General features: G+C 34.9%; 1 protein-coding gene across 1 annotated transcript in view; it reads right to left on the bottom strand.

Annotated features, from left to right (window-relative positions):
- The window catches only part of RAB18 (RAB18, member RAS oncogene family), a 539744-nt gene that overhangs the window by 9307 nt on the left and 513895 nt on the right, over positions 1-16542 (bottom strand). Inside the window, exon 4 of the mRNA XM_050804552.1 lies at positions 3975-4036. Coding sequence (XP_050660509.1) covers positions 3975-4036 — 62 coding nt within the window. The remainder of the gene's footprint in view (positions 1-3974; positions 4037-16542) is intronic.

Genomic DNA, 16542 nt, shown 5'->3' with positions numbered 1-16542 from the left:
TAATAATCATTAATGAAATGGCACATGGATGCCCAGTGATCTTTTTTGATCACTATGCTTAAGTAATCAAAACCCAAATTTGCAGGGAAAGAAAAAGTAATCAACTAGAAGCCAAAAGATATAACTACTATGCATATCATAGTAAAATGATTACTATGTATATCAGTAAAAGTGTCACCGCTTTTAGGAAGCAATTGGTAATATATACAATAAGAAACTAGAAATGCTCTTCATAGCCTTGTACTAGTACCTATTTCACACAATCTGATTCATAAAAACTCAATAAAAAATGTGTATTTTAAAATGACAAATCATTATGAGAACGCATCCTGGCGATTTGCTTATATGCAAAAAATGACAAATTAGTAATATTCAAATTATTCAGTATCCAGATACATTATAACTTCGAGAATTGCACCATGTTAAGCATTTAACTTTTAGTAGTACAGACTATCTTCTTTAGAGAGAAAGAAAGAAAAAAGGAAGGAAAAGCCATTATTGAAAAGACAAGCCTTGGGTTTGGAACAGCGAATTAGTGAATTTGGAAATTTAAGCAGCAGCTATTTTTCCATACATGGAACACTGTTCTATATTCATAACAAATAGTTTGGGGCAAAGACCAAGTATGAAATATTTTAGCCCCAAGACTTTGTGATAACAGGAAAAAAGTTTATTCTATTTGCATATGGAAACTGTGTCCATAAGTTCCAGAGCTGGCAGAAAAACAAGTGAACATGAAATTTGTTCTCTCTGGTCTTCATTGAGATCAACTTCAAAAACTGCCTTAATGAAACACAACATAAAAATCAGAACTGCAATTCCAGTTAAAATATCCATAAATCCCGATGTTTTAAAAGTAAAAACCATAGCAAGAAAGTTTTAATGTTGAAATACTACACTTGACTTTGAAACTTTGCTTGTGAATATTTATTAATAATTAGGCCAGATGTTTAGAGCCTTGCCATTTTTGGATTCACTTATAAAAATGTTTAAATAGGTGTTATAATTTAGAGGGTGGAGGGAACCATGTGCAATAGCATTGGATCAGGATTTATAGTAACTATAAAGTGTATATGCTTAAATAGAAGTTAGATTGTTGCTTGTGTTTGTTTTCAAAACAGGAATATGTGGTAGGTATAATAACATCTTTGTAAGATAAATGAAGTATAGCTTTTTGTCTCTATCCTGTGGTTTTATTTTCTGATGGAGGAAGAAGAGAAGAAATTACCGAAAGATATATAGATCAGGGCTAGGAAATTCAGGGCTAGGAAAGATCTAGAAAGGCTTAATAATAGATGGAGGGAGTGAAAGTGAAGTAAGGACATAGAAAAAGGCAGTAGAAGAAAACAAGGTCATGGTGCGTATGCACTTTCAGGAGGCAGGAGGGGCAGGGCTATGCTTAACTATTCCATTTCATCCTAGAAAAAGCTTCCAAGTAGGAGAGAAACTCATTTTATTTTATAAATAAAACTATAGAAGAATTAGGCAATATGGATTTATATCTTTCTAATAGAGAGGAAAGGCCTTCCTAAATACATTACACCCAAATGCCATGATGAAAATAGCTGATCTAACCATATAAATATTAAAACCTTGGTATGACAAGAACATCCTTTACCTCCTCTTCACCTCCCCATCCCCATATTCATCCTTAACAATATTGGAAGGTAAATGACAAACTGGAAAAAAAAATCTGTAGCATATGGCAGTTAGTATTACACACACACAAGAACACAAACATATATTCAACTGAAACACGATTTTAAAGGCAAATGATAGATTAGAAAATTGTACCACATGACAAAGAGCTAATACTTTTATTATATAAAGACTTTAATGACAAAAAAGATGAATGCTAACATATAAAATGGGTAAAATATGTAAAAGAAAACTTATTTTTTAAAATGATCAATAAATAGGCAAAAATCTCTTATCAAAAGAAATGCAAATATAAGTAAAACAGCAACACTCAGAGGCAAAAACAAAGAATGATAACAGTATAGATAAGGATGTGGCAGAATGAATATAAATATAATTGGTGGGAGTATAAACTGAAAAAAAGGCTTTTTGGTGTACATTAATGTTAAGACTTCATATTTATTTCTACTTCCAGCTACACATTTTAAAGTAACTGGACACGTACACACAGACGTATAAATCAGAATGCTCAAAGAGCTCTAATCTTTGTGAAAAGCTGGCAAAAATGTAAGTATCTCTCATTGAAGGTTGACTAAAGTACAGCTATGAAATGGAATACTAGGTGGCCATCTAAATGGCTACAGCACATACTGTGTGTGGGGGTGAGGTGGTAGGAAAGGAGGACAAACAGGTTTAAAAATGTAAGATATAATCTCTTTGTTTTGGAAAACTCACATACTCGTAGGTATAGTGGTATGTATACATATCCCTAGATATTTTAAAGAATGCTCACTAAAATGTACTCGGTGGTATACTTTTATGGACATTTTTCTCTACTACTGTCTTACTGTCTCAATTATCCTTTTTAGAATGACCCTGTATTATTCTTACAGCCAGGGGGAAAATCTCTCTTCTTTAAAGAATGTTTATAGGCCTATGGTAAAAATTCTCTTAAATAATACCTGCCAGCCTTTTTATTAGGCAGGAACTAGAAAGTAAATTTAAAACAAAACGAAACTATGAGAGAAAAATCTCACTGCAACCAGCAAGCCTCAGATACTACTCTAATCTATATATTTCACAAAGCAGCAGCAAGGACGGAAAGGGATAATAAATCAACCACGAAAAGCATATGGAAATCAGGCCCCTACTTTAGTATGGAAAAAGCCAGCATTCTTACATCGTTCAACACATTTTACCATAGTCTAGTCCAACATTTTCCAAATTGTTCTCTGTTAGACATTACTGTTCTGATTGATATTAAATATATTTGCGGGAAAGGGGCAAACAAGTTAACAAATTTAAAGTAGTGTATGTTAGGAAAAACTGACATAAAAACATTAAACACACTTACACAGTTATTTGTTATTTGGGGATAAATGTGTATTAGAAACAGTGTGCCATTCAGAGAATGCCAAGAAATATGACATCATACAATGCATGAACACTTGCTGTTTTCAATCTGTGACTGATGTACAAAAACAGCATTTACCATTTAACCATCTTGTGGAAATATGTCTCGATTTGATGACTGCTGATCAGTTCTAATATGATTTCTTATGTTACAAACATATATGTATAATTATCAGAGCATATGTGGAAATTAGATATATAAAACAGTATATATTTAGAATTAACATATGTATATATAGTACCGATCATATTTAGATAGACAGATATAGATAGATCGGTATGTAGATGGGTAAATAGACTGATAAAAGGGAGACACACAGAGAGACAAACATAGACACTAAGCATCTTGGATATTTTTGACAGTTAATGCTACCTTATCTGACACTAGCATGAGGAGGTCTAGCTAGTACAGCAATGGGGATCAGAATGGTTGGATTCACAGGAAAATGAAAAGAAGTCAGTAAGGAAAAACGAGGCATTAAAAATAAGCCCAAAGTTTGAAACCTCAAATTTTATAAATATCTATACTAACAAACAAGAAAAATAAAATTTTTCCTAAACATCACGTCATTCCTCCTCCCCTTAACAATTACCTTTAGTGTTAGTTCAGTCTAGACGGTCTTTTTAAAACTTAAAGAAACATATCCAATTATGATTCTCTTTGGCAGATGAGATGATTTTTTAACATTCTGTTCTGTTTTGAAATATTCATAAAGAATTATGCATTGTAAAAATTTAAACAAAACATAGCTGCCTAATTACCCAATTATATTACTGTTTATCCTTTAATCAGTATCAAATCTCCCAAAAGTTATTTAATACAAATTGTTCATTCACCACCTCTAGAACACTACACAAATCAATTTCTGCATCCTTAAAAAGTAAAGTTTAACATTTTCAAAATACATTTTAAAAGCTCTTACCCATATTGCAAGTTTAGCCTTATTTCCATCCACTGAAATTGTTTTCACCTTAAAGTCAACACCTTAAAGAAATGAAAATTTTGATAAGTCTCCCAGTAAAACAGACTTTTAACATCCATTACCAAGAAAACCAGAAAACAGAAAAGTCACCTTTATCACATGCCCAGTTCACACCCCAAATTCTTAGAATTCTGGATGTGGAGATAAAATCCAGGATCTTAGGATTTAATCAGGATAAATAAAAATCAAATGCTTGTAGAATTCACTCACTCACCTACCTTCCATTCTTCCAAAAAGGAAAAACAAAAGTCAGTTTAAGGTAATAACTCACTATGCGAGCTAAAAGTCAAGAGCTGCAATTACAGTGCTCACATGAAGATTATGCATGGCTGACCGTGGATCATGGCAGCTTCCAGGGGCTCCCTAAGCATCCACATGCTACCGTTAAGAGTGCTGTCCACTGTCAGCCAACCACTAACTCAGATCTTGACTGTAAGCAGCTTGGGGAACCAGTAAAAATATAAAAGGGTCCCTCACTCTTTGTCATATAATTTCTTTATTTTGTTTTTATCCTAAAAAAAATACTATTTTTATGTGATAACCTAATCAATGATAACCTGCTTCAGCACAACTTCAATAAAAGAATTTATACATGAAAACATTTATATACAACCATCTAAGAATCTTCATAAGTGAAAGAGGCGTGCCCAAAGTTCTATGAAAAGCTTCTGTAAGTACTAATTTATGTAAAGAAAAGAGTTTCATAAGAAGTCACACAAGGCTTTATTACAGCAGCCAAAAAAGAAACCTCTCCCTTTCCAGGAAAAGGAGTTGACACATGCCATCTGGCTTAAATGAACAGCAACTGCCCACAGGTCTTTAAAGAGTTCAGTCTACCCCACTGGCCAGAGGGAAAACATTAGCTCAAGAAGCTTGGAAAGAAACTTTCAAAAGATCTTATTAGCTTGTCACAATTAATTCAGAACAGCCCCAACTAAGATGAACAGCACCCTCACATACTAAATGCTTAATAGAACACCTGTCACCAATATGGAAATATATTCGTAATTCTTGGAAGACTTGTGTTGATCCATTACAAATACAAATTCGGTAATAAAAATGCACATTCAAAATGTGCATTATGCCAGGTCTTTCTGTATACCAAATATATATATTTTTTAAGTTTGGTGTTTTGAGCTGGGGTGATAAAGGAGTTGATAAAGCCTAGAATGACGGGCAACCATTAGTAAAAGCACAGTGCTGATTACACAGCCCAAGAAAAACCTAAATATAAAATTTCTTCACAGCCAAACAAACAAAAAATCCCACATGCTAAATAATCTTTTATTTACCAGGTCTAAATAAAGAAGCTACCATACCATTTTAAAAGTGGAACCATCTACATAAACATGAAATTATCTACATTTTCTTCCTATTGCTTTTAAAAACAAAAAAGAAAAAAAAAAGCACAAAACCTGAGAAAATTCAGAAAAGGAAAATGGTTCTGACTTGGTGCAGGTACTAAATGATAGCCACTGGCAGACATTACACAGAGATAGCCTCTGTCATGCACACTCTACAGTTAAATTCTCAAGGTTTTTCAGGAAGTATATAAATAACTAATTTTTTTTTCTTAATAATCCCAGGTACATGTTCAAGAGCAGACAAACATCTTTCCTAACTATCAGCTAATTTGTTTACCCAAGAAAAGAAACCCACCACTTCCAGAATGTATGTGTTTTCTACCCATACCCCATCTCCTCTTTCTTTTCTTATTTCCTGGTTTTGCATGTTTGTTGTCAACAGTCTAATGACTGTCTCTGACATAAGAATAATTTGCATGTGAATAACTAACAATGTCTCTAAGTTATGCTTTTGACATATTATATCTGAAACTTACCAATACCATCCACAGGAGACACTGCCCACTGTCGTCCTGCCATCAAAGCTAACAGACACAGGTAGCCTGAAGGGGCACCTAATCTAAATCCAGACCCCTAAAGTCCCCAGTCATCTTCCCTGGGTTCCTCTGGTGAATCTCACATGCAGCAAGTGAATCTCACATGCAGCAATTGAGCTGTTCAGCTCTCACATGCTAAAACTGCTTCTTCACCATGCTTCTCTTTTGTAAGTGGCTGATAATTTGCCTTAATTGGTACCAGCAGTGGGAGTCTTTTTGAGAGATTTGATTTTGCCAGTTTCTTACCAAATTTGATTAAACTGTCTTTTCAATCTCTTTATGTGGATAACATGGAGCTCACAACAGAAACAGAAGAACTGTCATCTCAGCTTTTTCTTGTCCATTTGTGTTTGCATTTTTAATATGATCTTTAATTCAGTTTCTTCGCAAGAATCTTTTTTTGGGCACACTGGTAAATTTTCATGTGGCACTTACTGCTTATTTCAAAGGTTCCATTAATTATATTATCTAGTTTTAACTAAAACAACCTTTATTAAAAAGGCCAAAGAAAATATGAACTCAACAGTAGATATATGTGAATGGGAGACCAGAAGATATTAATGGAAGCAGAAGTGTATGTCTTGTCCAAGAGGAGAAAAATCAATCAATTAAAAACTACCTCAGTACTGACACAGATGTTACAACTATACACCACATGTTCAAAAAGTTTAGACATGAGTGACATAAAAAAAGATCAAATAGAACTTTCTAAAGATGAAAATGGGCTGGGCACAGTGGCTCATGCCTATAATTCCAACCCTTTGAGAGGCTGAGGTGGGAGGATCGCTTGAGGCCAGGAGTTCAAGACCAACCCTGGCAAAATAGCGAGACTTTGTCTTGACAAAATAAATAATAAATTTTTTTTTTTTTCTTTTTTGAGACGGAGTCTTGCTGTGTCGCCCAGGCTGGAGTGTAGTGGCAGCGATCTCGGTTCACAGCAAGCTGTGCCTCCCAGGGTCACGCCATTCTCCTGCCTCAGCCTCCCCAGCTGCTGGGACTACAAGCGCCCACCACCACGCCTGACTAATTTTTTGTATTTTTAGTAGAGACAAGGCTTCACCATGTTAGCCAGGATGGTCTCAATCTCCTGACCTCGTGATCCGCCCGCCTAGGCCTCCCAAAGTGGATTACAGGCGTGAGCCACCACACCTGGCCAAAAATAAAATTTTAAAATTAGCCAGGCATGGTGGCTTGTGCCTGTAGTCCCAGCTTCTCAGGAGGCTGAGGTACGAGGATGGCTTGAACCTGAAAGGTCGAGGCTGAAATGAGCAATGGTTGTGCTACTGCACTCTAGCCTGGATAACACAGCAACACCCTGTCTCAAAAAAAAAAAAAAAAAAAAAAAAAAAAGGTAAAATTGGCAATGTCTGAGATGAAAAATACACTGGATGGGATTAACAGCAAATTAGACGCTACAGAGGAAAACATCAGTGAATGTGATGACACAGCAATAGAAACTACCCAAAAGGAAGCAGAAAGAAAAGATTCAAAGAAAATGAGAGACCATCAATCATCTGTGGGACAACTTCAAGCAGCCTAATATTTCAAGCAGCCTAAATATTTCCAGATAAAAGGGACAATTTCCTTGAAAGATTAAAAGCTACCAGAATTTACTGAAATAGATCACAAAGGAAATATTTATAGAATATTTATCTATATTTATAGAATATAGATAAAAAAGGAAATGTGAAGAGAGTCAAAGCATATTATTATGAAAAATCCTAAACATAAAAGAAGGCAGTAATGGAAGAATTCAGAAACAAAAACTCTTTAAGGAAATAAATAGCAAAATGGCAGAGGTCCTTCCTTATTGGTATATTAAATGCAAATAGAATAAACTCTCTTATCAAAAGATTGGCAGAATACTTTTTAAAAATTCAACTACATGCTTTCTATCAGAGATTCACTTTTGGTCTAAAAATACGTTGAGAGTGAAAGGACAGGAAAAGATATTCCAAACAAATAGTAACCAAAAGAAAACAAAGGTAATTATACTAAAATCAGACAAAATAGACTTTTAAGTCAAAAACTGTTAGGAGACCAAAGACAAAATATTTTGATAAAAAGGCCAATTCTCAAGAAGATACAACAATTATAAACATATACACCATAGAACAGAAGTCCAATATATATGAAGCAAACACTGATAGAATTAAATGGAAAAACAGTGTTACAACAGTAGGAGATTCTATGTATTTATTTTCCTAAACACAAGCCCTCCACTGAAAATACTGATTATTTTTATTGCCTGACAGAATTCCAAAACGTCTTTTTTTCCTTTTTTTTTTTTTTTTTTTTTAACAAATTACATTTTATTTAGATTTTTACAATTACAGTTTTATTACAAAGGATACAATATCAGGACCAACCAAAAAGAAAAACACATAAGGATGAGGTCTGGGAGGGTCCCTAACGTGGAGCTTTCATGCCTCCCCCCTCCTCTCCCCGCAGAACCAGAGCACATCACCCTCTTTTTTTTTTTTTTTTAATCCTCCCACATACTTTATTTTACTTTTTTTTATTTCAATAGGTTTTTAGGAACAGGTGGTATGTGGTTACATGGATAAGTTCTTTAGGGTAATTTCCGAGATTTTGGTGCACCCATCACTCGGGCAGTGCGCACTGTACCCAGTGTGCAGTTATTTTATCCCTCTCCCTGAGTCCCCAAGGTCCACTATATCATTCTTATGCCTCTGTGTCTTCATAGCTTAGCTCCCACTTATAAATGAGAACATACAATGTTTGGTTTTCCATTCCTGAGTTACTTCACTTAGAATAATGGTCTCTAATTCCAGCCAGTTTGCTGCAAATGTCAGTATTTTATTCCTTTTCATGGCTAAGTGGTATTCCATGGTATACATATGCCACATTTTATCTACTCGTTGATTGCTGGGCATTTGGGCTGGTTCCATATTTTTGCAATTGTGAATTGTGTTGCTATAAACATGCATGTGCAAGGGTCTTTTTCATATGATAAACAGTCAGAGATTTTAATACACCACTTCCAATTATGAATAGGGTACTGAGATATATTATCAACAGAAAATAAAGGATTTCAAGCCAGTTAGAGCCAACAGAATACTCCGTACAACAACAAATTTTTTTCAAGTGTACATGAAACATTCTCCAGGATAGGCCATATGTTGGCTACAAAACAAGTCTTAATACATATAAAAACAATGAAATCATGCAAACCACTTTTCTGATTACAATGGAATAAACCTAGAAATTAATATCAGAAGGAATACTGGCAAATTCACAAATACATGAAAATGAAACAATACCCTTTTAAACAACCAATAAAAATCATAGAGAAAAATTAGAGAATGCCTTGAGACTAATAAAAATACAATATATTAAAACTTAGGGAATGCAGTGAAAGCAATGTTAACAGACATTTTTTTTTGAGATGGAGTCTTGCTCTGTCACCCAGGCTGGAATGCAGTAGTGCGATACTGGCTCACTGCAACCTCTGCCTCTTGGGTTCAAGTGGTTTACCCATCCCAGCCTCCCTAGTAGCTGGGACTACAGGTGCCCGCAACTATGCCTGGCTAATTTTTGTATTTTTAGTAGAGACGGGGTTTCACCATGTTGGCCAGGCAGATCTCGACCTCCTGACCTAAGGTAATCTGCCTGCCTTGGACTCCTAAAGCGCTAGGATTACAGGCATGAGCCACCACGCCCGGCACAGTAATTTATAGCTGTAAATGAATATATTATAAAGGAAATAAAACTTCAAATCAATAACCTAACTTCATACCTTAAGGAACTAAAAGAGAAGAGTAAACTCTGTGCAAAGCTAGCAGGGCAAAAGTAACAAATAATATGAGCAAAGATAATTAGAGAATAAAACACAGTAAGGAAAACTGATAACCAAAGTTGTTTTTTCTTAAAGATCAACAAAATAGACAAACTTTTAAACTAGATTAACTTAAAAAAAAAAAAGAGAGAGAGAGAGAGTGAGAGAAAACATTCAAATTACAAAACTCAGATATGAAAATAGGGCCATTACTACCAATTTTACAGAAAAAAAAAGGATCATAAGAGAATACTACAAACAACTGTATGTCAACAAATTGGATAACCTAAATTAAATTGGCAAATTTTAACAAATACACAATCTGCCAAAATTTACTCATGAATAGAAAACCTGAATAGACCCATAACCAGTAAGAAGACTGAATCAGTAATCAATCAAGTTTATTCCCAGAATGCAAGAACAGTTGAACTTCAAGAAAAATGAATCAAAGTAATATATCACATTAAGAGAATGAAGGGTTTTAAACACATGATGATCATCTTGATGCAGAAAACGCATTTGACAAAATTCAATTCCCTTTCATGATAAAAACACTCAACAAATTAGGAATAGAAGGGAATTTCCTCAACATGATATACACCACATATGAAAAACCCATGGCTAAGTCATACTCAATGGTGATAAAGCTTTGGGTTTTTTCCAAGTTGTTTCAGCTAGTCTACTTCCTTCGCATTTCCTAGTGAATTTTAGAATCAGCTTGTTGACTTAAAAATAAAAGCCTGCTGGGATTTTGATAGGGATTATGTTGAATCTATAGATCACTTTGGGGAGAACTGACCTCTTAGCAATATTAAATCTTATGGCTACTGAAAAAGTAATATCTTTCCATTCATTTAGGCCTTTAAAAATTAATCTGAAAGTATTTTGTAATTTTCAGTATTACACATCTTTGACAATTTTGGCAAATTGAGCCCTAGGTATTCCATAGATTTTTATTTAAAATTGTACTTAAATTTTTCGTCTTCCTTTTATTCATTACTAATATATAGAAATACAATTGACACTTTAAATATAGATTTTGTATTCCTGTGGATTTTTACATTCTTCTTTTCCAATCTGGATGCATTTCTTGTCTTACTGCCCTGCCTAAAAATTTCTAGTACAATAGAAGTGGTGAGAGCTTATATCCTTATTCTATTCCTTATATTAAGGGGACAACATTCTTTCATCATTAAGTATGATGTTAGCTGTATGTCTTTTATATATACCCTTTTATCAGGTTTCTATTCACAGTTTACTGAGTGATGTTATCAAGGATACATGTTGGATTTTTCTCAAATGCACTTTCTGCATCTATTGAGATGATTATGTGATATTTCTTTTTTAGTTTAAAGTAGTGAAGTATGCACTGATTTTTTTATTCAATGTTAAACCAACTTTTCCTTTGTGGGATAAATCCCACTTCATTTTGTGTTGTTCTTCGTATGTTTCATATAAATTGATAATTTTTCAAAAGCACAAAAGCTATTCAGTGTAGAAAGGACAGTCTTTTCAACTAATAGTGTTAGAACAACTGGATATATGAAAAAAGAACTTCATACCTTACATTGTATTCAAAACTTAATTCAAAAAATTATACTTAATGTAACACTTTAAACTATAAAACTTCTGGAAGAAAATATAGGGGAAAATCACTGCAACCTTCTACCAGACAAAAGATACAACACTGAAATCATCATCCACAAATGGAAAAATTAAGAAATTAGATTTCATCAAAATAAAAAACATATGCTGTTAGAAACATACTTTTACACGAATGAAAAGACAAGCCAGAGACTGGGAGGAAAACATTTGCAAGCATATATCATCTAATAAGGGACTTAAATGCAGAATATATTTTAAAAACTCTCAAAGCCCAACAAAAAGCAAAAAACCCACTTAAAAATTAATGAAAAACTTGAACAGACACTGCAAAAAAAATACATATATACAGTCTATATAAATGTGTGTATAGACATTAAAAAGACACTCAACCTCATTAGTCATTAGCAAAATTCAAATTAAACCACAATGAGATCCAAACACATACCTACTTACCCATTTGAAAATAAGGTGAAAATTTAAAAGGCTGCTCATAGAAATATAAAAGGTGAGGGGTACAGAAGAATAAGAATTCTCATATGAAGCTAGTGGGAATGTAAAAATGATACAACCACTTTATAAAAATATGGCCAAACTGTTTTCCAAAGTTAAATATGCATTTACCATATGACTCAGGAATTCCATTATTGGGTATGTATTCTAAAGAAATAAAAATTAGTATTCATACAAAATCCTGTACCTGAATGTTTACAACAGGACTATTCATAATCACTAAAAACTAGAAACAACACAAATGTCTTAAAATAGATGAATAGATAAACCAACTAAAACTGTGGTACATCCACACAATGGAATATAGCTCAGCAATAAAAAGGAACAAACAATTCACAGGAACTTGGATGAAGCTCAAAGGCATCAAGCTAGGTGAAAGCAGTCTCAAAGGTAACATACCATATGACTCCCCTTATATGACATTCTCAAAAAAGATAAAACTGTAGACCAGATAAGTGGCTGCTAAGGTTAGAGGCAGGAGGACCAGACTAGAATAGAACAGAAAGCGATAGCACCATGTAGTTTTGGGGATGATGGAACTAGTTGGTATGCCAACTGTGGTAGCAATTATATGACCATAAACACTTGTTTTAATACGTATGTTAAAAATCAAACTGTACATCAAAAAAATCAACTTTAATGTATAATTTTAAAAAAAATACTGCTATGAACTCATATGTAAGAAACACGATAGATCAAAAATATTTTCTGAAAGAATAAATTATCAAGAATGTGTATTGTAAAACCTCTACTTCTTTTCAATTTAGGATTTACTTTGTTGTTGTCAAGTCTGAGACTGATTCTGTATAACTGTTCCATGGGCTTTTAAAGTAGTGAGATCTTTATTCAAAAGATTTGCTGATTGTGTTAGTCCAATTCCCTATGCCTTTATCTGTATCTTTTGGGTCTATCTATCTACAAAAGAAATGCAGCAAATCCAATACAACTGTGTTTTCATCAAATTCTTTTTTTTTCTTTGAGACGGAGTCTCGCTCTGTCATCCAGGCTGCAGTGCTGTGGCGTAATCTCGGCTCACTGCAATCTCTGCCTCCCAGATTCAAGTGATACTCCTGTCTCAGCCTCCCGAGTGGCTAGGACTACAGGTGTGAGCCACCATGCCTGGTTAATTTTTGTATTTTTAGTAGAGACAGGGTTTCACTGTGTTGGACAGGCTGGTCTCGAACTCCTGAAATCAGATGATCTGCCCTCCTCAGCATCCCAAAGTGCTGGGATTACAGGTGTGAGTCACCGCACCTGGCCCTCACTGAATTCTTTTCTTGAGTTTTGAAGTTTTTATAGAGAGCTTCTACGTTTGGTGCCTACTTATTTATGACTGTTATAGCTGCTTAGTTAATTTACTGGGCCAACATTATATACTATCCACTTTATTCTGTCCAGTGCATTAACCTTCAATTCTACCTAACTTAGGCTTTATTTTACCACATCACTTTTGCATTTTTGCATTTGCCTGGGTCATCTATTTTCAACCTTCTCTTACTTCTTTTTCAACTCTAGCTGATAATCTGAATTAGTATGAGAAGTGGACCCAGGCACATTTAATTAATTAACATATTTAATTTTACTGCTTCCCTCTTAATTATATTTAGCATTCTTTGACATTCAGGTCAAATATGTGGTTGATATACTGTGAAATAATTAAAAGAATTTCAAATTAGAAGTTGGGACGCTGGAGTTAGCCCCAGCCTTCTGACTAAGGTATAGCCTAAGGAATATAGACTAAGGTATAGAAATCAAAGATTTCTTTCTTTTTTTTTCTTTTTGAGATAGAGTCTCTGTCACCCAGGCTGGAGTGCAGTGGTGCGATCTTGGCTCACTGCAACCTCCACCTCCTGGGTTTAAGTGATTCTCCTGCCTCAGCCTCCCAGGTACCTAGGATTACACACACCTGCCAACATGCCTGGCTAATTTTTATATTTTTAGGGGAGACTGAGGTTTCACCATGTTGACCAGGCTGGTCTCAAACTCCTGACCTTCAGTGATCCACCTGCCTCGGCCTCCCAAAGTGCTGAGAGTACAGGCGTGAGCCACTGTGCCTGGCCCAAAGACTTCAGATGTTCAAAGGGGAAAACAAAACTGAAAATTCAAAGTATCCAGAGCAATGACAAAGAAACACTCCATACCAAAACCTATGGAACACAGAATTGGTTCTTAGAGAACATCTTTAACAAAGAATAAGGATTAAAAATAAGGGGACTTAATATTTATGTTAACAAGCCAAAAAATATGCCAAAAGAAAAGCAGGAAGAACAAGGGAAAAAAATTAAAGCAATCCTCAAAACAGTAAAATAGATACATTCCTTAGGAGAAGAACAAAAATAGACGAAATGAAGAGCCACAATCACAGATAATGAAAAGTTTAAAATAATACTATGTGCAACTAACTTAAGAGAAAATGAATATTTTCCCAGTTACACTCCCAAGACTATTCTAAGAATAGAAAACTTGAAGAGGTTGGAATGGTAAAGAAGGAAGGAGGATCAGATTGATTCAACAGGTAAAATGTAACCCTTAAAGAACAGATAATTCCAATATTATTTAAGCTTGTCATGAAATTTTTTCTTTTTTTTAATTTTTTTATTTTTTGAGACAGGTCTTGCTCTATCACCCAGGCTAGAATACAGTGGTACGATGACAGCTCACTGCAGCCTTGACCTCCCAGGCTCAAGTGATCCTCCTGCCTTGGCCTCACAAAGTGCTGGGATTATCGGCATGAGCCACTGCGCCCAGCAGAAGTCATAAGTATTTTTGAAAGCTCACTAAGGAAATAACATCAACCCATAACAACCACAATTTTTCTAAGTGTAGTTGAAATATGCCAACCCTCAAAAGACATTTTCACATATTTTAACAATTATAAGTCTTAAAATAGATTAAGAAATATGTGTGAGCCAGTCTGAAGTAGAAAAATGGTTTTACATTCATTTTCTAGGTTTTTATTTGAAAATAGTTTTTTAAGACACCCTTTTTATATTCAAAAGTTACATAAAACGGAGTAAATAAAAAACAACGTAAAGCAAATTGTGCCTAATCAGATTATATAAAATTAGTATAACTAATTTCTACAGGATCTAATTTCCATGCTTACCAATGCCATCTATGCTACCAATTACTTAGATAAGTACCTGATTAAGGACCACCATGTGACCCTGTCATAGCAGGAAAATAAACCTAATACTATCTTTTATCAAACACTCCTATGTAATAAGCAAACAAAAAAACTGGTCAAGATACTTTTGCAGGCTGAGAGCAGTGGCTCACACCTGCAATCCCAGCACTTCGGGAGGCCAAGGTAGGAGGACTGCTTGAAACCAGGAGTTCAAGATCAGCCTAAGCAACATGGTGAGACCCCATCTCCAAAAAAATACAAAAATCATCCGGGCATGGTGGCACGTGCCTGTAGTTCCAGTTCAGGAGGCTCAGGTGGATCACTTGAGCCCAGGTGGTCGAGGCTGGAGTGAGCTGTGTTTGTGCCACTGCATTCCAGCCTGGTGACAGAACAAGACCCTGCCTCAAAAAAAAAAAAAAAAAAAAAAAAAAAAAACCCTGCAATTTTGTGTATATAACTGTATATTTTTACGTCAGAAATGTTATCTTGTACTACATTTTTAAAAATTTATGTTTCCGTATGTTTCCTTCTGAGTCTCAATATGCTTATGTTGGATTTCCTTCTCTGATTTCCACATCTATCATTTTCTAATTCATTTTAACATTTTCATTAATTTTGGTAAATTCTACCTGCTTTTTCCATTTCTAGACTCTGTCTCTTATTGTATCTTCCACTGTTCTCTATTATCTACGTGATCCTTTCAATTTCATCTTCATTTCAGTAAAGGTTTTATTTTCTAATTTCATTTATTTTTCTTTCCACTCAATCAGCTTACCTTGCATTTTCTCATGCACTCACTCTATTTCTTCCCTGGCCTCTTATATCAACTGCTTTCAGCTGCTAATGAAGTAAATACTTCATTAAGCTTTCTAAACTCATGGCAAAATGTTTGGTCACAATGTTCATCTTCTTTATGGCAATATTTTAGGTTACTGTTCTTCATTTGTCCTTTGTTTTTCTGTTTCTTTCTTCCTTTCTGATTTCCAAACATTTGTGGCAGTCAAGCTTAATGAATTCCTTTTGGTTATTCATCTTTGAAGAAGTGCTGGTTGTACGGAACCTGATATTTGTAAGAGGTTCATGCAGAAGGCCAGAGTGCCTCCAGTTCTGGACTGACAACCTTTTCGTGATTCAGAGATTTACCTAAGAGACAGTTTAGCGTTTTACTTCTCAACAGCCAGTGCAGACAGGCAGTCTGGAGGTTTTTCACAATGCAGTCATCTCCTCCCCAACTGCTGTAGAGATAGACACATATTACTTCCTGCAAAAATGGTTTGTTTATGTGACTCCCTGTTTGGCTTCATTTCCCTGACTTCTTAGAATCAAACTAGGTGGAGGAAAGCTCCTGCCTTGAGCTGAAGAAACCCATTTCACTTTTGTAAACAAGGGGTTTAGGTTTTATACCTCAGGGGGGCCTTGCAGTTTCATGTTTCTTGCTGTCTCTGAGCTCCACAGCCATGGCATTCTATCTACTTCTTCCCACATGCAGCCAGCCTGATCGCCACTGCTCCTGGCAACAATTCCACCTATTTTGTGGCTTGGGGTTTTTAACTGTCTTCTAGTTTAG

Source organism: Macaca thibetana, chromosome 9, assembly GCF_024542745.1.
Source record: "Macaca thibetana thibetana isolate TM-01 chromosome 9, ASM2454274v1, whole genome shotgun sequence".
Taxonomy (NCBI): domain Eukaryota; kingdom Metazoa; phylum Chordata; class Mammalia; order Primates; family Cercopithecidae; genus Macaca; species Macaca thibetana.
Note: the sequence above shows the minus strand (reverse complement) of the source record. Positions and strands in the feature narration are given on the sequence as shown.